Source organism: Nannizzia gypsea, genomic scaffold, assembly GCF_000150975.2.
Source record: "Nannizzia gypsea CBS 118893 supercont1.5 genomic scaffold, whole genome shotgun sequence".
Classification (NCBI taxonomy): Eukaryota; Fungi; Ascomycota; class Eurotiomycetes; order Onygenales; family Arthrodermataceae; genus Nannizzia; species Nannizzia gypsea.
The window spans coordinates 721,014-746,403 of record NW_003345197.1 but is presented as its reverse complement, the minus strand read 5'-3'; the positions used below and the strand labels follow the sequence as shown (position 1 = coordinate 746,403).

At 48.5% G+C, this 25,390-nt stretch overlaps 12 protein-coding genes and 1 non-coding gene across 13 annotated transcripts; 8 read left to right on the top strand and 5 right to left on the bottom strand.

Moving 5' to 3' along the window:
- Positions 1 to 277: 277 nt before the first annotated feature.
- Positions 278 to 945, top strand: MGYG_06115 (OST2p; the record flags this gene model as incomplete). Its single annotated transcript, XM_003171526.1, has 3 exons — positions 278 to 544; positions 634 to 806; positions 879 to 945. The coding sequence occupies 3 exons, from the start codon at positions 278 to 280 to the stop codon at positions 943 to 945; spliced, it is 507 nt and encodes a 168-aa protein (XP_003171574.1).
- Positions 946 to 1,245: 300 nt separating this feature from the next.
- Positions 1,246 to 4,380, bottom strand: MGYG_06114 (pre-mRNA-splicing factor ATP-dependent RNA helicase prp16; the record flags this gene model as incomplete). Its single annotated transcript, XM_003171525.1, has 4 exons — positions 1,246 to 1,560; positions 1,632 to 2,705; positions 2,806 to 3,146; positions 3,201 to 4,380. 4 exons carry the CDS (start codon positions 4,378 to 4,380, stop codon positions 1,246 to 1,248), a joined length of 2,910 nt encoding a protein of 969 aa, XP_003171573.1.
- Positions 4,381 to 5,094: 714 nt separating this feature from the next.
- MGYG_06113 (hypothetical protein) lies at positions 5,095 to 5,952 on the bottom strand (the record flags this gene model as incomplete). The annotated part of the gene is made up of 1 exon (XM_003171524.1): positions 5,095 to 5,952. The coding sequence occupies one exon, from the start codon at positions 5,950 to 5,952 to the stop codon at positions 5,095 to 5,097; it is 858 nt and encodes a 285-aa protein (XP_003171572.1).
- A 228-nt stretch (positions 5,953 to 6,180) lies between these two features.
- On the top strand, positions 6,181 to 6,291 carry MGYG_10558. The gene has a single exon. It is a non-coding gene; the product is annotated as a tRNA-Ser (tRNA).
- Positions 6,292 to 6,618: 327 nt separating this feature from the next.
- On the top strand, positions 6,619 to 8,231 carry MGYG_06112 (hypothetical protein; the record flags this gene model as incomplete). Its single annotated transcript, XM_003171523.1, has 2 exons — positions 6,619 to 7,165; positions 7,237 to 8,231. 2 exons carry the CDS (start codon positions 6,619 to 6,621, stop codon positions 8,229 to 8,231), a joined length of 1,542 nt encoding a protein of 513 aa, XP_003171571.1.
- Positions 8,232 to 8,766: 535 nt separating this feature from the next.
- MGYG_06111 (hypothetical protein) lies at positions 8,767 to 9,154 on the bottom strand (the record flags this gene model as incomplete). Its single annotated transcript, XM_003171522.1, has 3 exons — positions 8,767 to 8,892; positions 8,964 to 9,048; positions 9,108 to 9,154. The coding sequence occupies 3 exons, from the start codon at positions 9,152 to 9,154 to the stop codon at positions 8,767 to 8,769; spliced, it is 258 nt and encodes an 85-aa protein (XP_003171570.1).
- A 1,133-nt stretch (positions 9,155 to 10,287) lies between these two features.
- MGYG_06110 (hypothetical protein) lies at positions 10,288 to 11,631 on the top strand (the record flags this gene model as incomplete). The annotated part of the gene is made up of 1 exon (XM_003171521.1): positions 10,288 to 11,631. One exon carries the CDS (start codon positions 10,288 to 10,290, stop codon positions 11,629 to 11,631), a length of 1,344 nt encoding a protein of 447 aa, XP_003171569.1.
- A 766-nt stretch (positions 11,632 to 12,397) lies between these two features.
- Positions 12,398 to 14,989, top strand: MGYG_06109 (hypothetical protein; the record flags this gene model as incomplete). The annotated part of the gene is made up of 3 exons (XM_003171520.1): positions 12,398 to 12,438; positions 12,470 to 12,665; positions 12,779 to 14,989. 3 exons carry the CDS (start codon positions 12,398 to 12,400, stop codon positions 14,987 to 14,989), a joined length of 2,448 nt encoding a protein of 815 aa, XP_003171568.1.
- Positions 14,990 to 15,955: 966 nt separating this feature from the next.
- MGYG_06108 (hypothetical protein) lies at positions 15,956 to 16,765 on the top strand (the record flags this gene model as incomplete). The annotated part of the gene is made up of 1 exon (XM_003171519.1): positions 15,956 to 16,765. The coding sequence occupies one exon, from the start codon at positions 15,956 to 15,958 to the stop codon at positions 16,763 to 16,765; it is 810 nt and encodes a 269-aa protein (XP_003171567.1).
- A 799-nt stretch (positions 16,766 to 17,564) lies between these two features.
- Positions 17,565 to 19,676, top strand: MGYG_06107 (hypothetical protein; the record flags this gene model as incomplete). Its single annotated transcript, XM_003171518.1, has 5 exons — positions 17,565 to 17,731; positions 17,797 to 18,013; positions 18,069 to 18,902; positions 18,944 to 19,232; positions 19,456 to 19,676. 5 exons carry the CDS (start codon positions 17,565 to 17,567, stop codon positions 19,674 to 19,676), a joined length of 1,728 nt encoding a protein of 575 aa, XP_003171566.1.
- Positions 19,677 to 19,945: 269 nt separating this feature from the next.
- MGYG_06106 (hypothetical protein) lies at positions 19,946 to 21,103 on the bottom strand (the record flags this gene model as incomplete). The annotated part of the gene is made up of 2 exons (XM_003171517.1): positions 19,946 to 21,034; positions 21,095 to 21,103. The coding sequence occupies 2 exons, from the start codon at positions 21,101 to 21,103 to the stop codon at positions 19,946 to 19,948; spliced, it is 1,098 nt and encodes a 365-aa protein (XP_003171565.1).
- Positions 21,104 to 23,057: 1,954 nt separating this feature from the next.
- On the bottom strand, positions 23,058 to 23,837 carry MGYG_06105 (hypothetical protein; the record flags this gene model as incomplete). Its single annotated transcript, XM_003171516.1, has 1 exon — positions 23,058 to 23,837. One exon carries the CDS (start codon positions 23,835 to 23,837, stop codon positions 23,058 to 23,060), a length of 780 nt encoding a protein of 259 aa, XP_003171564.1.
- A 947-nt stretch (positions 23,838 to 24,784) lies between these two features.
- Positions 24,785 to 25,349, top strand: MGYG_06104 (hypothetical protein; the record flags this gene model as incomplete). Its single annotated transcript, XM_003171515.1, has 3 exons — positions 24,785 to 24,924; positions 24,952 to 25,136; positions 25,195 to 25,349. The coding sequence occupies 3 exons, from the start codon at positions 24,785 to 24,787 to the stop codon at positions 25,347 to 25,349; spliced, it is 480 nt and encodes a 159-aa protein (XP_003171563.1).
- Between the last annotated feature and the right edge of the window lie 41 nt (positions 25,350 to 25,390).

Below are 25,390 nucleotides of genomic sequence, written 5' to 3'. Positions count from 1 at the left end.
AACAACATGCCACTAATGATTATTATCTACTTCCAGCGACGTTGGAGGTTACTTTTGCTTACCTAATTCATCATATCATCACGTGATATATCGGCGAGCTGTTCATTCGCATCAAGATAGCTTCAACATCATCAATTGGACGGCGTGTCGAGAAGGGCGGACTTGACGAAGGAACGCATACGTTTTACGGCTGATTGATAATAGCTGGGTTATCTGTATACCAGGCAACAGCTTGATATTTGGCCTCCTGGGCTTCCTCCCATATAACTCTGTTCCAATGGCACCAAAACGTCGAGATGTACAGCCAGGCCCAGCGACCACTCCTTCGCCCAGCAAGGTGAAGCCAGCGACAGCCTCTGCGACAATACCCAGACCACCGCCATCGACATCTGCAAACGCCCCAACAACAGATATAATACTGAATATATGGGACAATTACACCACAAAAACCCCCCAGAGGACCCTACTCCTAGATACGTTCATGGCCTTCTTAGTCCTTGTTGGAGGAATCCAATTCGTATACTGTGTATTAGCGGGCAACTATGTGAGTTTACTCGAAAATATCCGTATCATCTCCGGAGACAGATCATGAAAGGGAATGAGAGCTAACCACTTGGGTTATTCTCAATCTAGCCATTTAATGCGTTCCTAAGCGGGTTCTCTGCCGCTGTTGGCCAGTTCGTTCTCACGGCAAGTTTAAGGATGCAAACCAGTGATGTAGGGAAGACTACAACTACCATAAGTTCCGGGAGCTCCAGCGGAGCGGAAACACCAATTCAAGACCGGGGAGAAGGTTCTAGTGAGAGGTCAGCATTAATTTCAATCGGCAGCTTTGGGACAACGGAAGAACTGCGCGTTTACTAACAGGTTTAATACAGGGCTTTTGCGGATTACATATTTGGGAGCATTATATTGCACTTTTTCTGCATTAATTTCATCAACTAAGCAATGGAATGAGCTTTCACCCTCGAGGGGCTTCATCTTATATTCGGCTTCTCGGAAATTCAGGAAATAGAAAGGGGATATGGCTTCAATAACTGCTCCGATGACTCGTGTATACTACTAAAAATTATAGTTCAACCCGTTATTCATCATGGAGCATTATTTTCTATTATAAATCTGTTAATGCCAGACATGACCTGGAATGCTATGACTAGGACCTATATTTTGCATTAAAACTCTCGACAGCCTCTCTATCTCTATCCAAGCGCTCAAGACAATGGGAAAAAGACACAGCCTTGTCGCTCAAAATCCCCTTCCGACTCTTTTGGACGGCGGCCTCTTAACCACGCTACCACTCGTAACCAGCCCACCGGTAGTTCTCCTTACCCCTGGCGTAGCAGTCGGTCTTCTCACTGCAGTCTGTATTTCCTGTCTCTTTTTAGCCGACTCTTTCTCAGCTTCGCGGGCAGTGAGTTCCGCAGCTTTCTGACGATCTGCAGCCATTTGTGTTTCTATTTCCATTTTCCTATTGAATTCACGCTCTGTGACGCGGCGTTCCCGTGCAGAATAGCCCTTTTCTTTGATTGAATAGAAAACACCACCGAGATCGGCAAGCCACTAGTAAGTAAAACCATGTTAGTTATGTTTGCAGATGTAATGAAATGCCGGTGGGGGAAGAATCATCTCACATGAGGATCAACTGCAGTGACAGTAGACATATATTCTTTGCTGGTCAATATCAACTCATGATATACCACATAGTCAGGTAGGAAGCCAAGACCGTATAAGGAGCTGGTCGGATGCAGCTGCACAGTTACGCTCGTCCGGAGATTAATATACTCTCCAATACCCTTGACCCGGCCAGCCTGATGGTAGTAGCCGGAACAAATGCATTTTCGAATAATGTCCCAATCCGTCCCGCAGCTTGTCAATTGCATTTTCTGCATTTTCATTATATCATGTAGCTGTTCACGGATCTCCTTGGCTCGCCGAAGAGCCTTGGGATGGAGGAAGTGTCGTACGCACCACCCGTCGGAATAGCCGTTTGCTTTCCATTGTGTATAGACGTGAAGAAGAGTGAGATGGTCTGACTCTGGCACGAAGAACTTCTCCCTAGCTGCGTCAGACTCTTCTTGTCGTTCCTTCGGACGGTAAAACACGCTAGGTACCGAGAGCATAGATACTATTGTGAGCATTTCTTCGCTACAACCATACAGCTCTGATGAAGTGATGAGGAGTTTGGCAAGTGATGGGTCCATGGGAAATGCACTCATTCGGCGGCCGATGGCTGTTAAATCGCCCAAATTATCAATTGCTCCAAGAGCCCAAAGGTCAAACAGTGAGGTGGTGATTGTATCTTGTGGGGGAGGGTCCATGAAATCGAAGTCTAGCAGGTCCTTGATTCCCAATGATTTGAGTAGAAGTACGGTGTTCGCAAGGTTTGTCCGTTGAATCTCCGGGATGGTTTGTATATAAAACTCGTCCTTAAATGCAAGCTCGGTATATAAGTGATACGCTTTCCCAGGCCCAGTCCTGCCTGCTCGGCCCGCTCGCTGGGAGGCATTGGCCTGCGAAATGGGTGTGATTTGGAGTGTGTCCATGCCCATCCGTGGGTTGTAAACCTTTAGCTTTGAAAACCCGGCATCTACCACGTACATAATGCCATCAACCGTCAAACTGGTCTCAGCAATATTGGTAGCCACGATAACTTTCCTAACACCCGGAGCGGCCTGTCGAAAATCTGGCTTGTAAATCTGCCGGCACTATTCTTCGGTGGGTCATTCAGGAGAACCGACCTCTCGTGTATCAATTCACACGTAGCCTCGATATCCTCCTGTCCTGTCATGAACACTAGGATCTCACCAGGCCCTTGGGAACGTGGATGGCCAGCACTTGCTTGACAGCACTATCAACATAGTCCTCGCAGGGAGAACGGGAATATTGTATATCGACAGGAAATGTACGTCCGGGGATGATAAACTCCGGGGCGCCTCCGTAAAACTTTGAAAATCGGTCAGAGTTCATGGTAGCAGACGTAACGATAAGCTTCAAGTCTCTTCTTCTAGCAAGAACCTTCTTAATCAGGCCCATCAAGACATCAGTATTCAAAGCTCTCTCGTGAGCCTCATCCATGATAATGCAAGAATATTTGTCAAGATCAGGCTGGACCAAGGATTCTCGTAGCAAAACTCCATCAGTCATATCTAAAAGAACCTATTAGCCAAATGCCCAATGATACCATGGACAGATCAACTCACATTTAATCACCGTTTCGCTGCTTGTGCAATCTTCGAAACGTATAGCATAGCCCACAAGCCCTCCAAGTTTAACTTCCATCTCCTCGCTGACTCGTTTGGCAACACTCATTGCAGCAACACGGCGTGGCTGCGTACAGCCTATCAAGCCAAGCTCCCCGTAGCCATCCTCGTAGAGAAACTGAGTCAATTGAGTAGTCTTTCCGGACCCAGTCTGGCCAACCACAATAATTACTTGGTTATCCCTTATCACTCGTAGCAGTTCTTCTCTAACGGCAAAGGCAGGGAGATATTCCCTCTGCTCCCGTAAGGTCTTGCTCCTACTAAACGCACTGGATCCTTCGGATTTTTTCAAATGTGACGCAAATTTACTGCTGTTGCCTGGCTTTTGATCTTCCTCTCCTGGAATTGCCGCCGCACTGTCGCCTTCATCTTCTTTAACACCCATAATATTACCCAGAGTAGTCCCAGCAGCATTTGTAGCATCCTGGGCTTGCTTCTGGCGTTCTTTGCGCTGCCTCCTTTCTTGAACAACTTTGCTTCCTTTCCGACTAAAAACAGCCATGTCACTCTGCGGGTCTCGTACGGCGGGGACAGGTTCCAGCTGCTTCGTGAAGACCGTACGGCCATCCAAAAAGGGAGGACGAAGATCATGGACCAGTAAGTGCACTCTTGTCGAGTCATCATCATCTTCAAAATCAGCATCGTAGTCTCTCCTCTGAGCAACACCAGAGGTTAGCATGCGATTCGTCTCCCACGCATCCACATCCTTTTGTTTTTGTACAGCACGAGCATTGAAGCGGCGGCTGTTCTTCTTCTCCGACAATGCCGCCTCGCGGATCTGGTCCGCCCATGCGCTTTCTGGGGCGCCAAAGGGATTATGTGTCTCGTCTCCAAAGGTATGCCCGGATTCATCACCCATGTACCAGTCACGGTCAAGCGCCATAGCGTCATCATCGTTCACGAATGCTTCTGGTCCGTCGAATGAGTGCTGGTGGGGAGTTGATGCGCCATCTCGGCCCCTGCTGGACCCTGTCTGGCCATCATCGTCGTCTCTTCCCTGAGGTCTATCGCGTCGCTTGAAAATATGCCTGGGGCCAGGGCCGGTGTAGCTCTTTGGTGACGATGGGGTAAATCTATCGGAGTCTATCTTCCGCCGTTTTGGACTCTCTTCACGACTCATGGTGGCCTCAGTTTGTGAGCTTCCTTGAACGCATCCAAATGTTCCACAGCTCTTGTTCCCTGCGTCCTTGTAGCGGCCTTTGCGACGCGCTTCTCCCACAGGCGACTTTGATTATATAAACTAATAAGGATCGAATTATGGTTCGTTAATAGACGTGTTTGCCGCCGCTCGCCAAGGCGCTTTGTGCCGCAGCGCAACTCAAAACTCCAACTTCAATAAAGACCCGAATGTGAGCTTATCAAACTACCTCCCGTACTCAATTCTTAGGAACAATTAGCAGTTACGCTCGTAATATCTTAAGCTACATGGCATATGGATATTTAAAGATGTGGCACATATAAATAAAAGACAGTTTTATTCCTATCTATAGCTCGACTATAACATGGAAACGAAAGAAATGAAAATGTCAATAAACGGCCTAAGATACCCTAATACCCTAATATGTTCTACTACTCGCATAATTTTGTGAATACAAACGTCCATATCGTACAACTTCACTTATACCCTTAAATTTATATATATATGACTCTTCTACGCGGAGAAATCGGCCGCACTAGAGGGCTGGCTTCAGTCCAAGTCTTGGGTTTATAGAAATATACCACTATTACCGGCGGAATATCAGAATTTGGAAGAGAAATTCATGTTATTATTTTTTTCCCGGAAAGGAAGTCTATTCTCGCGGGCATTGGACCAATAGGAGCTGCTAGAGCAGCTCTAGCAGTCGCCGTCTCTGACATTCACTTTCTCTCCCCTTGTCTTATTGGCGAGATATTCTGTTATCGCTGGCTCCGCAGTCACTTCAATCTGCAACGTGCTATATAGCCTGTCAGAACCGCGAAGTGTACACTCCTTGGGCAGCATTGCAATTCCTCGACTTCGTATACAGCAAGGACAGAATGCTGTGCAGTGGGAATAATACAGTTGTCCCGAAGGAAGCATGCCTCGTGGCTTTTGGCAGCATCCGCACCCCCTTGAACAGCAACCTTGTGCGTCTCTACACTGCCCTTTCCCATGTTTAATCGTATAAATCGATGTTTCCCCCTCCATTAAAAACCAGGATTTGACATATTGTGGTATCCTTGAGTGAAGTGGCTGGTCTTTCAGCAGTTGCGAATAGACCTGCTCGCAGGCCCAAAGCCTCTTTTTCGAATCGGCTAGTTTCAACCGCCAGTCCTTAGGACCGAGATCATCAAAATTTTCAATATCTTTGAGCCTACCCCGCGCAGCAGCATCCAGGACCGCCGACCTGAGAAGAATGTCTCTTTGCTTGAGGGCGCCTATGTCATAAGCTACGTCATCTAGCGGAAGGATATGCTTGTGCTTAACTTGCACTGATGGTTTCACTGATGGCTCCACTGATGGCTGCACCTGTGGCCGAGGGGCTCTGTGGGGTATAGGATTACCATTTAATTCCCTTATTACATCCGCGGCCTGCTGTGCGCCCATGGCCTCAAATGATGCCTTGAGGATCGGCCCAAGAAAAAAAATGCAAATTCGGCCGGCTGCTAAAAGCGAGGGAATACCAATTATAATCAGCGGGCCGATTACGTATGTTAATTCAAGCCAGTGCATCGTGGAGAAGACAGTGTTAATATGTAGCGTAAGTGGCGGGCGACGTCGTAAGTGGTAACTAATAGAAGTAAAAGAGGTGAGCGGGAAAGATATGAGCAAGAAAGTGCGAACCTGCCTTCTTATATGCTTTCGGTTCTCAGTTCGAGTATGATGCAACCGACTGGCTGTGGCAATGCTCTGCCAAAGCTGGCTATCACGCGCTGCCGGGCCCCATCAGCATCACACCGAGGCACTGTGGTAGAGTGGTTAATACGTTGCACTGCTACCGTTATACAGTTTCTCTGCATACATAGCCATGCAATTCCTTCGGGAGCCAGGGTTCGAATCCCTGCGGTGTCGCTTTTTTTGCACTTTTTTATATTTTATTAGTATTTTATTTATTTCTCGTTATCCTGTAAACTTCCTTGATCATAGCCATCCAGCAGATTTTTTAGGTACCCATAGAGGTCGTGTCTTTATTATAGCAATGCTCTAGTATGTGTATTTTGTAGGCGGCCGCTGTGGTGGTGATGGTGACGTCTGGCTGCCAAGAGACGACGATCCTCCCGAGCTCGAGACAGCAGCCAACAGCACGACAAAGTGACACGCCGATAGACGAGCAACCAGCTACGACAGCGCATGAAGTGAATGAAGCTTTAGACACCGTCTGTGACGGAACAAGCAACGATGACTACGAAAGACGGCAAACACACGCCGACGACCGATGAGCTGCTGGCTCAGTTTGACGACCTGAGCGTCGAGACAGTCAGCGCCAAACCACCGCAGCCAGGCAAGCAGGGAGGCGTCGAGGACGATGTGTTAGATGAATTTCAGAATCTAGTCTCCCAGAGGCCCTCGAGTCGTCCTGCAACACCCCAGGTTTCATCGACCCCGACCAAGTCGCCGAAACCGTCAGCGGCTGCAGCTACACCGACTACTGACAGGTCCAGCGAGGACAAGATACAGACCAGAAAGTCAGGGGATAGCACAAGGGCATACCACAGGAGCATCACGCCCTTGTCAGAGATACAGAACACACCACCGAGCCCGGCACCACAACCACAGGCCAGCAGCGCCAGCGGCGGCGGCGGCGGGTGGTGGGGTGGTCTCTTTGCTACGGCTACTGCAGCCGTCAAGCAAGCTGAGGCAGCCGTGCAGGAGATTCGAAACAACGAAGATGCTCAGAAATGGGCGGACCAGGTCCGTGGTAATGTTGGCGCTCTCAGAGGACTCGGTAAGATATTTGATAGTGATTTCTATTTCAAGTATGACCTCGAAAAATCACTTGCTAACACCGAAGTCTAGGAGGTGAGCTACGCACCCTCGCACTTCCAACGGTTACATCCCTTCTCCATACACTGGCACCTCCAATATCAACTCATGAACGTCTCCAAATCCATATCACGCATGATCTCCAAGGCTATCCTGCTCTAGACCCCCTCATATACAATGTGTTTTCCCGAGTCATGGCCCAAGTCGAAGGAGGCGACCTACTCGTCATCCAACGCGGCCAGGAAGCTGCTCCAAAACGTGGTGAGGGTGCTGGTACCACTCAGTATAGCTCAGCAGGCTGGAACGATGGGCCATGGTGGCGCTATACTTCCCCAGGAGCAGGCCGTTCGATCTCCGCGATCAAGGGTACTATGGTAGCCAGCAAACTTGCGCGAGCTAGTGCGGAGTCCTATGCAAATGACTTCTTCGCTACTCGCGGTGGCATAGAAGAAGCTACTCGTCAAGCCTCCGAAATCATTTCCGACACCAACCCTGTCAGGAACAGTGATATCTTCCTCGCCATCCAAGCCATCAACCAGCCTGTATCAAATGATCTCTTCCAGGCCGGTGCTGGGCCCAGCGGAGAAAGCGACAAACCGGCCAGCGGCGTCGTGGAGGCTGAGCAAGAAACTGAGGAAGAAGTGTCCTTCGCCGTTTACCTGCATGATCCTATCCACGGCATTGCTTTCCATACCATCTCCCAGTCTCTTCCGCAGAAGTGGATCGATTGGCTCGACGCTCCTGCCCCTGACGCCTCCTCCGCGGACCAAACCCCAGCCTCTCAAGAAATGCAATCAACTGTTCCAGAAGCCATTGCGGAAATCATTGAGAGTGGAGGTGTCGATCCACGTGAGTGGGTAGCTGAATGGGTTGAAGATGCAATTACTTTGGCTGTAGGCGTCGTTGCTCAACGTTACGTGGCCAGGAGAATGGGTGTCGGTGCCGGTGGTGTCAACAAGGGAAAGATGAAGGCCGAGCAGGCGACTGTTGTTGAAAGCGGAGCCGGGGAGGTTGCAAGAGCTATCTAGAAGAGATAACCCGCCCTTTTTCCAGCCTAATCCCACCCATTATCTAGTTGGCGTTTGTTTTGTTTCTCTTGTATACTCCTGTCCGTTTAATGATTTTCGGAGTGTTACTATGCCTGTCGATAGTTTGATTGACGCCATTCATAATCCCATAATGACAATGCAATGTACATGAACATCATCCCATTCCGGCCCTTCGTGGGGCCCCCCATAAGTTCTCGGTTTATGAGTAAATAACGGAGACGTTCCCGTATACCATTGTTGTTGGCCGCATCAAATTCAGCCCTGTCATAGACCGTCCACACCTCCAACACCGCACGGAGTGCTGGCATAAGAGGTCATATCACATCCGTCAACAACCTGAGCCAGTTGTTCCCTGTATTCCGAATAATCCATCCCAGCATCAGCACCGGTGTGCATTACCTCATCCCCGCGCTTGCTCGTTTCTTCTGCGGCACTGTCTTTATGCCTGCCATCCGGTAAGAGTTAAACGTGGAAAGTGCAAATAATTAAGTCCCCAATCCTACGAAGCAGCCCTTCACTTCTTTGCGGCCTGCTTATTATCCCCCTTTTTATCCTTTCTTGTCCCCTTTAATAACTCCAAATGTCCTGCCTTTTCAGCAAGCAATCGCTCGGTCTTCCCCGTAAGGCCAGACGTTAATTTCTATTTTCGTAGAACAACATATATTAGCTCGTCACCCATCCAATTTCAAAAGAGGAAAAGGCTTAACCTACCTTGACCAGTTTCTGTTGTTTTATAAGTTTCGCTTTTTTAGGTGCGATAGTCTTTGCGCCTCGTTTTGGACCTAGAGATGTTGGCCTTGAAGGAGGGGTTAGTAGGAGAATATGGGTATAGTAAGGAATTGTGGCATAGCTCACTTTTTCGCCTGGGTGGGCTTAGACTTCTTGATTGCACCTTGCGCCATGGTTATCTCGTGAATTAGGAGTGTGGTTTTATTGTGTCTTTAAGCAGTTGTGAAGAAGACTCCCTCTCTTATCTTTTTCGATCTAACGTCTTGAAATTTCCATCCAATAAGCACATGCTTGGGCTTAGTAATAATACACGTGAGTATTTTCCAAAAAATATAGATCAGGTGACATAATGTGTATTTATAAGCAAAATACCTCCAAACATAGTAATTTACAGGCACAGATCTTATTACATAGCTGCATACATACTATTACTTGTACTATCTAAGATAGCCAATTATAGTGCTCAGAAACTGAATTAAAAGGTATATCCGATACTGTGTTTGATACCGGAATAAGGATACGGGCCGCTCTGAAGTTTATTGGTCATCCAGCCCCTATTTTAATTGGTTGAAATCCTTCAAATGGAGATGTAAGAGTAAGAAATGGGTACAGGAACGGAGTAGGTATCATCTCTGTGTGGATGACAGAAATATGCAGATTATCTGAAGTCTCAAGAAGGTCTGTCTTGTTTCCACCCAGGGTCAAGTTCCCCGTAGCATTACCAGACATTTCTAAGTCAATCCATGGAACATGACCTCCGAATAACACTAGTAAACGGAGTATTTATTGCTCGGTCGCTTCCATCTCGGCCTTTTGTCTTCAAATGAAATGAACCAAGCGCCACTCTATAAATAAACCAGCTAAAAAGGTATGGTATGCGAACAACACATCTCCGAGAGTCTCAGGTCTCCCACGCCCTGTCTAGATGTGACATAAGGCCAGGGACCTTATCATATATACGCAGTTGTCTACCCCTGGCTAGCTAGGTTGGATCCATACAGAAGGCAAGGAATAAGGTCCCCGCCTCCTCCATTGATAGAGGCTTGCATTAAGCGTTGGTTTAGAGCCTCTTCCTGCTGCCTGGCGCACCGGTGGCTGCTGATAGCGTTGGCTGTTTGAAAGCTTCAGCTTTTTGATTTTTTACATGAGAAGCTGTTGTCTTTTATCCCTTCACACTCAGTCATTCTTTTGCTCTATTCTCTCCTAGGTACGCTTGAAAAGAACAGATCTTGGTCGGGTGCTGTTTCAGCGTGACATTTCTTAAGCGGTTGGATAATTTAGAACAGAGCGAAAAAAGGGGAGAAAAATGTCGACTGCATGGCAACGAGTGCTGCGAGCGCTCATTGTAGCCTCCGTCATCAGCGTCGTACTCATCTACTCAGCTCGACAGTTTGGTCCTGCCTCTGTCCACACAGCAATACATGATCGCCCAGATGATCAGCATAAGGCCTTTCAGCCGCCGCCGCCAGCGCCGGATGGAGAGCCTCCTTTGATCTCGCACCCACCGCTGGCCGTACCAACACCAGCATCATCATCAAAAGCTGCACCAGGACCACCAGCTTCCAGTACCTCAGTGGTTACACCGGCAACAGCAACAACAACATCATCATCATCACCACCACCACCATCACACCCTGGAGAGGCCAATGAAGCAATTCCTGGGGTTCCTAGCAAGATATGGCAGACAGCCAAACATGCCAACCTTAGCAGCGAGTACACCGACATGAGCAATACGTGGATAGCGAACAACCCTACGTTCCGCCATGAGCTGCTCACCGATGAGTCGAGCGATGACTACGTGCGCAGCCGGTACCCTAACTCAAACATCGTAGCTCTTTACACAGGGCTCAAAATTCCCATTCTCCGAGCCGATCTGCTGCGTTACCTCATCTTGTTATCTGAAGGCGGCATCTGGGCTGACCTGGATACTACCTGTGAGCAGCCGGTAAACAGCTGGCTACCAGCTGAGATGCACAATGCGAACAGTACCGTCAAGGCTGGTCTGATTGTTGGACTCGAACCTGATGCCGACCATGGCGGTAAGAAGGTTCTGACCAATGCTGTTTTGGCAGCGCAGCCCGGTTCCAAGCATATCAAGGCTGTCGTGGATGATATCGTGAAGCAACTTTATGAAATTGCAAAGCAAAAGGGAGTCGGGCCAGAAGGGATCACACTCGAGATGATCAGCGATGTTGTTGAAGTGACAGGCAGGAAAAAGATGACTGCAAAGATCATCGAGTCTCTTTCCAAGACGCTGAATAAGGAGATAAAGGAGGGTGATCTAGTGAAGAACGGCAGCAAGGAGCCGCAAGTTCTCGACGACGTGATCATACTTCCCGTCCCCGCATTCGCCTCGTATGACGGCAACCCAACACCCCCCGGCCGGGTGCTTGTGACGCACCACCACGCAGGCACATGGAAAAGTGCTGCCGAAGATGCCAGGAAGAACCGGGAGAAGCAACTTCAGGAGGAGGCAGACAGGCTGAAGAAGGCCGCAGATGAGGCCGAGAGGAAGCAAAAGGAGAAAGCGGAAGAGCAGAAGAAGGAGGAAGATGCTTCGAAAAAGGCAAAGGAGGACGGGGAGAAGCAGCGTAAGGAGCAGGAGACTAGGGAGGAAGCGCAGAGGGAAGCCAGCGACAAGCAGCTATAATCGCCTTTCTCCTGAGGACCAAGAGATCAAGAGACCAAGAAACCGAAGCCAGCTGGCCATCTGTGTTTGATATATGCAGGGGTCCTATAATATTTACCAGGCATGCATCATCCGCTTTGGTATGACGGAGCATGTACACGCATCGAGGCCATTGTCCCATTGTCCTCCCCTGTACCACCACTGCATGCAACTCTGCAACGGCAAACTACTACTACTACAACAACTACTAATACTACTACAATTGCATGACTATCTACCATCAACCACAGTTCACCTTCCTCGTCCGCTTCTTCATCTTATCAACTCCATCTTATCTCCATCACATGACCGCTGACTCATCCCTGTGAAACATCTGAAAGTAAACAAACTTCCTTATGGAGAAAAAAGAAAAAACGACATCAAGAAGAGCAGAAAAAAGGACGACGAAGAAGAAACAAAAAAGTGGATGACGAAAAACAAATAGATCCATCGAATTTAAGAACTATGGTTTCGCAGCAGAACGTCTGCCATATGACTTGACTCTCTTTTCCCTCTTTCTTCCTCTCCCTCTCAACCTTTCTCCAGAAGGTTACCGTTTTACCCCTTTTCCCCCAGTCCTCTCCCTCGGCATCTCACGAGCTTCCGCTTGCTTTCCCATCTGACAGCTGCGGCTCCCGGCCAATCGGACGACCTGGCTGTTTATGGGTAGTGGTGCCAGCTGGGGGGGTGATGGAGACTGGCCGGACTCGCTGCTGCCTTTATTATCCATAACCAGAGCCGAGAAAGGATGGACAGGCGCCCAGAGATAGGAGACCCTTCGAGGTCGAGGTACTTTTATCTTTCTTCCCCCGTTGACCAGAAAGAACAGTGATAATAACGAGAATAATCACAGCATCAGTTCATTTCGCAGCCGATCGCCCACCCTGAGTCCCTCGCCGCCGTTTAACACCCAGAACCGTCGGCTACAACTGCGTAACGCTCGATTCAGGGGGGCATTGCTTGCCTCGGCCTCTGCATCCGCTTCAACGCCTGCCACTGCGTCTTCCTCCAGACAAGTGAGCCCTCCACAATCTCAGATTGAGACATGGAGGAGTGCACTGGACGGGATTGAAGACGAAGACAAAGAAAACGACTGGACATATGAGGGATTTCATACCACTACTGCCAGTACCATCGCCAGGGCCATCATAGCAGACGCTCAAGCATCCTAAGGGAGTTGGGAAACTCTACCCAGCGAAGGAGATCTCAACATACCTCCCGTGTACCGGTGACATCTATATTTCCGTCGCAGCCGGACTCGCCTCCATGGTCTGCGTCGTTTGGCCGGCCCAAAGCTAGCGTTGAGGATCTGGATCAGACCCACGACTTAGAGCCGGATCTCGACTGGGAAGAGAAGATGCAGCTACAGTCTACGAGAAAAGCGTCGATATCGTCGCAGAAGAGCAGCACTTTCACCAGTGTTGACCGGCTTAAAAGACCAAAGGGACGGAATCGAGATGGCCGTCGAGATGCATCCCAGTACATTGAGCATCTCGAGAACCAGCTTGCAGCCACACTCCAGGATGCCGAGTTGGCTGATGCAAAGACTCACGCTGCCCGATACAAGGCACTAAACACTGAGTATCGGATCCTGAGACAGGAACTGACTGAATGGGAGGAGAAGTTTGAAGCTCGGGTGCAAGACGAAGAGGCAGCGATTGCAGAGCGAGAAGCACAACTAAAGATACGCATACGAGCGTTGGAGCGTGAGGTAGAAACGAAAGACAACAAGATCAGAGAGCTCGAGTGGGAGGTTGAGAAAGAGGCCCAGAACCGACGGACGCTGGAAGCTGTCACTGCTACGAACCGTAGTCTGGAACGTCGAGTCGATGTCCTGACTGAACTGCTTGCTCAGTCACCTACTAGAGTCGAACTGCCTCCTCCACCACCAGCCTCAGCGGTAGACGGTGCCTCCTCGATGCCTGGCGGAGATGGTAGTATGTGTCGTACACCTCGACCCAAGTCAATGTTTACCAAGATACCTCTGTCTCCTGTTCGGCAGCCTCTTTTCCATCCCACCAGCGAGCCGGACGCTTCGTTCTCTGACCCGTGCAAGAGGGCTTCGGGGGATGAAGACTCTCGTTCCTTTGAGCTAGCATCTGTGGACTCCGGGTTTGATTCTGGCCCGTCACATTCCCAGCGTACTTCTCTTCTATCAAGCCAGTCTGGTCCTGGATCAGCAACGTCGTTCCCGTTATCACCAGAACTCCAACTGCAGGGGAAATTCCAGTCTCGAAAGAGAAAGATGCGCCGTTTCCCTTCTGGTTGCTGTACGTTGAAGCCGCTTGTCTTGCCTACTGCATCTGCTGCGCTCTCGCCTTATGCTCCTCCAGTAAACCCATCGTCGTCACCCAGTTCTATACAACAACAGCGCCTAGCACGGTATTTTTCAACGTTACGATACTCAAAGGCTGGATCGGGTTACGACGAGTCATTGTATGATGACGAGACGGATGGGGATGATGCCGATATGGATGCCGCGAGAGTAAATGCACTTGACTCGCTGGAGGGTAATACCGTGCACTACCAGTCCTTTGAAGAAGCGATGGCCGGCCATGACTTGTCCTTTGACGACATGGACGAGTTTGGACATAGCCCATTTGCCCCAGCTAAGGGCAACTCGCCAGGGAGTGAAGCAATAAGCTACGAAGGAGAAGGCACCGTTAGAAGACGACGCAATCGCAATCGCCAGACATCGACTCTACGCATCGACATAGGCCCTGTTAGCCGTATATTTTCGGCCGGACAACACCACACTTCGCTCTCATGGCTTGAAAAGTTACAGCTGTACATTCCCCAGCTACTGGCCAATACTCGAACGCTGACCTGCCGTATCTTGTCTAATGCATGGCATTCCAACTGGCGCCGGCTAGGTGGTATATCCTGGTGGTTCCTCGGGCTTTTGCTTGGTACACATACACGGAACCAGTGGGCCAGGTATTCCACCATTCGAAGTGCACGATGCGTTGGAGGTATGGAGAAAGCTGGCACGGAGGCGGACCGGGAGCCATCAACTCCTGTCAGCGTCAACCATCATCGACCAGACACTGCAGCATCACTTCCAGCCTGCTGTACATTCGCCATGCAGGAATGGCTCAAGTTCTCCGTCACGCTTGTGCTAGCCATTGGTCTCGCTATCCGTGACGGACCAAGCACACTGATATGTCCCTGTCCGCTACCAGAAAATAACATCAGCTCGGACCTTGACGCCGACGCGATGTTGGAACCAGAAGTTTATCCATCATCGCCCAAATACCAGTCTGTACGCACCAGCTTATCAGTTCTCAGCCCGAGTGCTCTTCCTAGAGACGATGAAGCATTTGATAACGGCCCTGACTGACTTGACCTGACCTGATCTGACCCGCCATGTGCAAGACCCTAATGATTAATGACCCTCCCTTATTATTATTTTTCCTTATTGTTCCACTTGTTTTCTCCCCCTTTCCCTCCTTTTTTATACAAGCCTTATCGCAAACCATCCCACTCTCGTGATGCATTCCCGTGTCTTATGAAAAAGAGAGCTACCGGAATCGTGTTTATAGGCGATAGATAACGTCAGACTAGCTCGGTCCTGGATAAATAGAGAAATAAATAATAGATTCATTCCTTTCTGCATGGATAATAGAATTATTAAAGTAATAATATAAAATTTCAGCCCTCTTTATAAAACTCGCCTCGTATGGAGATGCTGGAATTTTCATCCCATTGAATGGTCACATGGTATAATTATGGACCATAGTAGGCTCAGCCTCCCTTAGGTGTACCCGATGACTTTCAGAAAGCCGAGTTGAAGGTAATATATAAATACAGTTTGGCTCTATTGAACAATATAAAACCATGTATACTTATATACGGAGTATTACGATAGTATTTCAGTATTCAATATTACTAGTTTCTTGGCCTCTCATGCTCTTAATATCTGCTAAAGCATTCCAGCGCTGCAAGCTTCCAAAAATATTCTTTCCTCTTTTTACGGGCATTTATTCAACCACCTAAAGTACTCTTTCGCAAGCGGTTAACTGCTATGGGCTCTTCAGCGTCTGAATCAACTACAAATACTAGGAAATTTATTAATCATGAAATCTTTGGAGGACGCCCGAATATCGAAATATTAGGCCTAGAATCCGGCCATTCAAAATGTTCCTCACCAAAACTCTACGAGCTGAAAAGAGAAGCGACACCGAGATTTGGAATAGCCCGTTTCCAACCACTAACGGCACAGTCATTCATAACATGTCGCCAATCACTTCATCGGTCACTAGACCCATGTTGCTCTGATCCGGCTCTACACGACGTCTATGTTGTTATGAAACATGACATAACACATAGGGGGACTACACAATGTCGAAGACACGTATCAATATATTGCAACGGCTTTTACTACCACCTTTCAGCGCCCGATCGTCAGGGTGCTCAGATTGGGCCGAAAATTAATGGGTCTCGAACTGTCCTCAAAGTTACAGAGTACTCCGATTTTGAGTCGGAAGCACACCGCCAACTCGGAAAACACCCGGGGCCCGTCCTTGTTGGCTATCATGTCGGTCAAACGGACTATGACCCAGAACAGATCCAGACACTTAGCGAATGGATAATAGAAAATTTGGGAATTTACAATTTTTTCAGCAACAATTGCCAGCATTTTGTCTTCTGTCTTTTGTCTCGAATCATATGTCGTGGACGAAGAGACACCGTTTTTATGGGGTCGATGAAGCAGATTGCTACTCTCGCTGCACAAGCTCAGAGGGGCGAATTGATGCTTTTTAAAAATGGCTTCTATGAAGGTTTCTGTTTGTCGGGTCAAGATTGTGCACAGGCTCCTCTCTATTCAAAGTTGCCTAGACTCTGGACTAGTGAAAACAAATGGTACGAACATCCAGGAACAGCGTTGAAATATATGTATCATTGGGGAAAATGGGTTAGATCAAACCAAAGGATGGATTTGACGGCACATCAATTATGTGTTTTATGGAATCAGGGCCAGATGGGTTTGCTTCCGAACAACATTTTGGAGTATAGTGCATGGCGGCGCCAACTTCTCTTTCCAACAGTTACACGCAGGTTCCCAAAAATGAGACTGCTTCTATTGAAGTCAGGGAGTTATCCAGAAGATAAATAGAGTCAAATGGTATTTCACTTTGAATAAAATAACAAATTACTATTGATAGGGTGTTATAGACCATCTGTAGCACAGCCTAGATAAGTATACTCATTGGACAAGGTTTTGGAAGGGAATAACCCCAAGAACTCTCTAAGTCACGTAATAACTAAAGAGAGATCCTAAATACTAAGACTATAGATAGGTCTATAATAAGACTTTAGAAGAAAAGTCTATAATAGAACCTTAAGGGAAAGATTTAATATAAGGCGGTGAGGCTTATAAATACTATAATAGTGCTTAATAGTTAAATATATACCTATATAATATACACCTTTAGGGGTTTTGACTGCCGAATATGGCTCCTCGACGGCCGAATATGGCAGTTTCTGCGGCCGCTGCCTTTACTTTAACTTACTCAGCCAGCCTAAGCTATTGTGGTCACTGCTCATCTCTCCAGGCGCCGCATCTGATGACCCCTGCTCCTGCATTCTCAAGACCCTCATTCCCCCTGCATTCACCTGCATTCACCAGCATTCGAGAGGCCCAGGGCGATGGGCTGGTTAGCATGGAACCGCCTGGCGACATAGCATCAAAATGGAGCGGCCGCGAGAAAGGATGGCTCCCCCCATCAATATAAATACAGACACCCTCCCTCTACCTCTTCGTCGACGTTTCCCAGCAGCCAGGCACTTTCCCTTCCCCCATCCCCATGCATCTTATACCACACGCCTTGCGAGGCATCATTTCCAGTTTTTAACTTGAATATCCCCATATCCCTTCTTCGGGGCCTATTCGTGCCTCGCTGAGACGGAGCACCATGACCATCCAACGCAGCAGGGGCCGCCGCCGCGTATATCACTCTGGGCTCCCGAAAGGGCACTTCGCGAAAGTACGCGAGGAGTTCGCCCGGGCAGGACCGACAAAGAGGAAGCGAGCGGACAATTCTAAAATCGGCATACGGACGGTGATGAACAAACTTGAACAGTAGGTCTCCCCCGCCAGCCAACCCCTTCTTCGACAGGTATAGCTTGCTAAACGCCGACCTCCAGGTATTGCCCCAGTGAACTCAACAAAACACCAAGGGAGTGGATCGAGACGCTCGAGGCCCCCGATGCGAAGGCATTCTTCAGCTGGATAAGGCAGACCCACGGGACATCCATCAAACGAGGCTCTGTCCCCAGTAGCTATTGGCGCCGTATTATAATGATCCACCTAGAAGTTACGCAAAGATCAGTAGACAATACGATACAGGCCGACGTTGATACCGTGAGTCCCCCTCCATCGTCCAGAACGCTGTCATCGGACAGGCTAACCAAGGTAGTTTCTCGTTGAGCTCGTCGAGGAGCGGGGGCTCCTTCCACCGAAGCAGAAGGATACTGCGAACAAGAAGGTGGTATATAGAGTTCTTGCCGCCAACTGGACCCTATGCGAGAAAGTCTACGCCGACAAGAGGCAGCGACTGCAGCTATCGGCGGGAATCCTACTTGGCTGTATCACCTCGTTCCGCCTAGTGTCCCTCTTTGACACCCGCAAGGGGGAGTCGACGGGTCCGACGCAAATAGCGGTCATTCCCCCCACACCATCGAGGGTGGCGGGCCAGGAACCCTCAGTCGAGATGCCACCCACGTCCTCGAGGGAAAGGACAGCCGGCCACCACTCAAGAGTGGAATCATGGCTCGACGAATGTGCACCCCAAGCTAAGCGACGGAAGGCTGTTCCAGGAGCAAGCCGGCCGGAGACAGTCAGGAGGACGCTACCGGCCCGGGCAGCGCGTGGCACAGTGCGTTCCGGCATCCCCAACTCGGATATCGACCTTGGAATGACGGACTCCACGTCAATCAGTGGCTCTGGAGACTCCGTCTTCAGTGATTCCGCCTACAGCGGCTCCAGGAGCGAAGCGTTCAGTCTTACAGCCCCGATCGACGAAGGGCCCGCGATTCCCGTGGAAGACGGCTGTGAGCTCATTAACCCTGCACCGGACAGGTCCAATGTTGCAGCGGAGGGCTTCGATGTGACAGACCTTATTTCCGACGGCAGCGTTACCGATGACGGCTACAACGCGGGCCCGGAGGAGACGGGGGCCATCGTGTGGAGACACATCTCGTTCCACATCATCCGTGACCTGCCGACCAAACATACCGATTGCGAAGATAGCGCTCCTTCACACCAAGGGCGATGATGGAACCTATCACCCAGTGTACGACTTCTTCCCCATACCCAATTTTATCATATACCATGTCACTGACCAAGGTGGCTAGAAAAATATTTACCATAGTCCATAACCCCGAGCCTCTCTACAACCTCCTCGGACAGCTCCTCTTGATGGCTTTCAAAGATGAAGTCTTTGAAGTAGCATTTAGGAAGCTGAAAGACATCTACTGGCACGAGATCCCTACCCACAAGCCTGGCATACAGCTAAAAATAAAGAGGGAGAAACTAAACCTGCCAACATTCCGTAACCCCGAACGGACAGAAAACGGATACTGTACCCCACCCTAGATAGCGTTAACGGCTGCCACGTGAAGCCGCGGCATAAAGGCGGCTGGGTTAGCCGCCGGGTTGAAATGCTCTTTCGGTCAGTACATAGTTCGGCGCCTCGCAATCAACGTCCTTAACGGTAAGTCCTCCCAAGGCGGATAATACTCCTGGAAATTCGCATCTCTACCACATGTCGCCTTCCATCCATCTATCCCCTCCCCTTTGTCAAGCAGGATTGAGCCGCTGCGTGACCGCTACTAACCCGTCTCTAATAACCAGGAAAGGTGCTCCAACGTGTGTGCCTTCCACAGTAGGTTCACCGGCGGTTGGAGAACGCGATGCCGCTGGCGGATCCATGAACCGAGAAAATCATATACCAGCTCTCAAGGAAACACTACAGAACGTAGCGAAGTTTGCAGCGTACCTTCAGCCAGGGGGAATGTCAATCTGATTCCTCAATTCGAATGGAGAATTGGAATTCGACAATCTAAAAACCGCCCAAGATACAGTACTATGATTGAACATATTAGTTTCAAAGGACCTACTATGCCCAGGACAGCACTTGATGAAAAAATTGTCTAGCCGATGATTGTTCAGAAGGCCCAGTCTAATAAATATCTTAACCCAGTAATTGTCGTAGTTATTACTAATAGAAGCGTATGCACTCCAAACATATTGTAAACATGATGTCGGTTTAGGGGCCAATCAGTGAAACAGAGTTCAGATTTTGTTTTCCATTCCATTCTGATCGCCTCCCTTTAATCTTTTTTGGAAAATTATAGTGGCGATGAAATTATAGATAACAAACATTGAAAGTACAAAATAAACGAGGAAAACCAAAAATAGAGGAGCGAGAATGGAAAATAGTGCGAACCCATACGATACAGTATGGAAGACAGTGCTATCACTCAAATTATGAGTAGCTAGCCCAACTTGCATTGCTGTCAATACCAATGCAATATACACAGTGGTTCCGGCAACTGGAGCTATGTTTGCATTAAACATTTCCCCATAACTTTGGTATGGTAAACGATAGCCCCTTAAATAGCATCGTGCCCAATAAATTTTATTTAATCGGGAGAGCCGGAGTTCGCCGTAGTGGTACCGCTTGTTGATAGTTTCATCGCTCTTCTTTCTCAGGAGCTCACTGACAAATCCTGTCCACGAGTCCCAAGTTAAGTTTTCCGGTACCAGATGCTTGTCCTTGGCAATATGAAAGTCACTCTCATACTGAATTAGTGCGACATAGGAGAGTAAAAAACCAAACGCGCATTTATAAAGATCGATATCGTAAACAATGTTATCTTTCCAAAATTGGTAATCCAAAAGGTAGCGGGGAATAGGTTTCAGAAAAATTCCTCCGGGGGCGGTCCAAACTAGGTGCAGATCTGCCTGCTCGTTGATGATGATATTGCGAGAGCAGGCTAACTGGTAGCTTAGAGGTCGCGGAGGCATTGGCCTCCCGGCAAGCCATAGCCAGTCATCAACGTCGTTAAGTCGTTTGACGCTCAGGTCACCATAGATATATTCGACGCTAGCTGTAACAATACATGGTTTACCCTTTGCGTCGCTAACGCGGTACGACGCCGGGAGGAGAGGTTCGAAAGGAGAAGTGCCTCGGAACAAAGAACGCGATGTAGAACTTGTTGATGTCCATTGTATTGGGTCTTTCGACGATGGCCGAGCTGTTTCAGGGCCAGCCCTTGCAGTCACTTGACCTGTAAGGGAAGGTTGATTTTCTGCGTCGGATATTGACTCTTTCTTGAGCCTATCGAAAACGCACTTATCGAATGGAGGCTCCCGCATGGGCTAAACAACACGGTATTAGTATTAGTATGTGATCTGGCAGGTGAGGCAGGCTTTACGTACCCTTTCCATCTAGAAAGCGACAGGAGAATTAAATGGCTGAAAACATTCAACCCTGCTGGGAGTTTAATACATAAGGAAAGAGCCCAGGGAACTTCGAGCATTTTATTTTCTCAAAAAAGGAATAACTGCCAGACATGCCGTCAGGCCTGAGTGAAAGTTTCTGCTGGGGTTTGGGTTACGAAGTAAATCCTTCGCTTTCGGGTCGTAAAATGAAATGCCAATCATATCCTTGTACAAGCTCATGAGTTGTTACAGACCATCTGCGGCACAGCCCAGATAAGTACGTTCATTGGAAGAACAAGGTTACGGCACGGAAGAACCCTGAGCTACACCCTAGGAGAATCACGTGATCATGCACAGTCCAAGTTGCCAAGGCACTAGGTAGTCTAACGATGGACTGGGGATCACAGTCTAACGGTGGACTACGACTACAGTCCAAGGGATGGACTGGACGATAGTCTAAGGGATGGACTTACGGGAAACGAGGGGCATGGACTTTAGGACTTATATATATAAAGACACTCGTTTCACACCTTGATTTGAGCTATCTTCTGATACTCAAGATTAAAGCTAACTTTATAGTAAGCCATAGCTTTACAGCACTAGTTAATACACATACACTTCCCTTTGTCTATCTGATATCCCTCGACACCTTTATACTAGACTTGACCAGTGTACCAGCTTTATTGCTTATAAGACCTTAGAGAGTACATGCACGCTGAGCCAGACTTAGAGCTATCACCTTGAAGTCGGATACCGGAGTATCCTCCCTACAGTGAACGAGCACCGTTTATACTCCAACCCATCCACAAAGCCCCTTGAGTTACCCCTTTCCTCAAGACGCCAATCTTATATCCATAAGAGGCCTACCCTTTGTAGCATGAGTACTGGTGCTAAAACGCCTAATGCTCGGATCGGATGCCCCTACTCCACCTATCTAACCACATCGAAATGATCCGGTGTACGGAGTACTCCGTACTTAGGATTAGTCACTTCGTTTTGTATATGTGTTCCCACGATAAAGAGGGCTATCCTGCGTCTTTAAGGAGCTTAACAACTACCCTTCTGCTTAGTATTCACATACCTATCTCCTTATATCTCTACATGCTCTCTACCTGCCTGCTCTGTCTCCCTGCGCTGCCTACCAATATATATGAAAGAGTAGAGAGGTAAGGAGGGAGCTCCTTTGTGCTCTGTTGTGAGTAAGAATAGAATATATAGTTTGAGTTTTTTTTAGAGTGGGCGCTTGGCACGAGTAAATGAAATTGAAGGAGAGAAATTCGTACATCCATGTACTAATGGTAGGGAATGCTGCAGCTACAGGCGCTATCACAGGGATGGCCTGATGCCGGCGTCACGCATCGGCAAGAATATGAGAGCAACTTTTTTGCTTCTGATACTCGCTACTTCTGCAGGTATGGAGCTGGTATGGAGTAACGAGGTAATATAGGAGCTTCTGATAGGCTACATGAGCCACCGTATCTCGTAGGAGGTAACGAGACATGATCGTCCTTCTACATTAGATGTTCAGAGTAGCTGTTGGTTTATTAATAGTTAATGGCCTTCTACTTGCCTTTCTGAACTACTTCTTTGGTATAAAGGGTAGCTAGCTACTCTACGGAGTATACGTGCTTAACTTGGAGGTCTACTTGCCTAGTATCTAGATCTCGTTTAAGCGCTCATGGCTAGGATGAGAACTGGAGCTTCAGGGGATTGATTCTCTTACACCAGCCGCCGACTCTGCATGTGCATTTCCATTTGGTATATCAAGAAGCGATAATATATATTAGATGCGTGTACTCCGTAGAATAATAATACTTTATTATAATATATAACAACATCAAAAGCATATATGTATAGTGCTAGCATTAAAAGGCGGTAATCCACGTAATAGACGTCAGTGAGATCAAAAGGGTAGCCAAAGGAGAATAAGAATTAGAGGGAGCTTTTCGTATCAGCCATATCAACGACGGCTTGTCGAGGTCTTGCGGCGTCCGCAGTATCTCAAGGTAATCTTGCCGTCCTTGTGCGTCGAGACCTCGCAGTTCCCAGAGGCGCAGTCTTCGTCGCTGCGGCAGACGAAGCCCGTGGTGGCCTTGCCATTTCTGAACCAGTTATTCTCGACGCAAACACCAAGTTGACACTTCCTTTGTCGCTTGCATGGTGGCCCCGTCGGCAGTGGCAGAGCCTTTTCCACTTCTTCCTCAGTGATGGCTTTCCCCAATGCTTTGTATAGCTTCTTCAGATCTTTTCTTAGCTTCATGGTCCTTGCTATTTTCCCTTCCAGGGGACACCACTCGCAGTTCTGGTCCGTCTTGCAGGTGCGGCCAAACACGGCATCGCCCCGAGACCTGCAAGTTCGAATTGCTTTCTCAACGGTAGGGAGCCAATTGTCAGTTGGGTAGGCGCAAATCTTCCCCTTCTTGCAGTCTTCGTTGCTTCCACAGGCACTATTCTGGCACATCCCTTTGGCGCAAATATTGCCCTGGCATTGAGAATCTTTGCTACATGTGCCGTTCCTCTTTAATTTAAGTTGGCAGGTGTTGTCTGGCGCACAATAGTCCGAAGCAAAACAATGATCTGTTGCCTCGCAGTGACCACCCCTAGGTATTTTCTTCTTACAGTAAGAATCAAGGCAATATTCGTCCGGCCCGCACTGCCCAAGGTTGGTTTTCGTAGTGGTGAGGCCCAGGTTATCCTTGCCGAGGAAAGTTACCACTCCACAGCGTCCTCCGTCGCCCATAACGGTGCCTAGAAAGAGGGCGGTGGTGAAAAGGGTTAGATGCGAGCTTCATGCTGGCGTTGGCCGCTTTGCTGGCTGACCGGGGATGGGTAAATAGATTATGTAGAATCCGATGTTGGTGCAAGAAGGAGGGTTTCTCAGTGAATATGATGGCAAATGAACACTGATAAAGCCCGAGAGGATGGATAGAGGGAGAGAGCTGTCGACTTGAGGGGGTCTCCCTCGTGCTTTATATCTTGTTTCTCCCTATCTTCCCCCTTATCCCACGCTCCGCGACCTCATCGATCAGAGACTCTCCTCTCATCTCGACTATTGCTGCCGACGATCGAGTACTGGGTATTTCCGCTGCAGTGTCCAATCGTGCTGTTTGGTGGCTACCATTTCGGCGCTCTCTCCCACTACCTTCATGATTCGGGCCGATGGCTTCTTGCCGATGTCAATAGTCACCATCGAAACATCTCACCAGCACCTTCACTATCAAGTCCCAAATTTGAGGACCTCAGTTTTCACGTCATGGAGAGCAGCAGCTAACCAATGGAAGGGTATATATGACTTAATCTGCACTCCCCGTCTTCGGCGATCGTGGCCTCAGTGATCTGAGCCATCCATGGACCTGGGCTTCCCTCGTGAATAATAAAAACATGACCAGCTTTAAGCAGTAAAGGCGCCACGATATTTAGCCACATTCACTGAGCAACAACTGATTTTTCAGCAAACTTAAGTTAGCTATAACTATACTCACACGGCGATCATGATCGGCCATGTCTATCCTCAGCGCTCATCCTGTTCACTCCCGTAACTGACCGTGCTTGCTCCAAGCCATTCTCCCTGGTTAGTGAGCTGAAATCCACCACAACGGGGTCAGTTAATAATACCTTTTGAATCCGTAGCTATGAGCTAGATACCCCCAGCGGTATGTACTCCGTATTGGAATCCAGAGCTTTAGGTTGTACTCCAACTGGTTGCTGTTAGCGCGAATAACCGTCTCTCATAACAGGCGCGACATTATTTACGTTGTTGTGGTCGGAAGCACAAAAGAAGCCGACCAGCGAATGGGCTGCCGTATGCGTGTGGAACCATCTCTGGAGTAAGCGTGTCTTTTGTCTTTTGGGAGAAGGAGTGAGTTTTTAGTGATGCACGGAGCTCCTCCTGAAAGCACTAGACGCCGCCGAGATGATATCACGATAAAATACTTAGTGCTAGGCTATTCCGTTGCAGTTTTTGACTTCCATGAGGCAAAAGCGATGAGTGCGGGACCCCAGGATATCCAAGTCACCGAGTATCAAGCACTGGAGACCTGTACGCTGTATCTTGGGAGGCTGGAGAATTCGGCTATGAGCTTCGTTTAGTTACGCAGTCACTTCTTTTGGCACCAAGGGGCACACGTATGGCGATACGAAAGAGATCACGGTTATCTTACTCCTTTTTTTTTTAGCTCTCATGATCGAAGAGGGTGGAGACTACGTTGAGTTGCATTCATCAGATGAAGCACTGCTCAGCCAGGCATTTTAACCTATTGAAAGCGGTCAAATTATTCACCTAGCCAGAGTTGA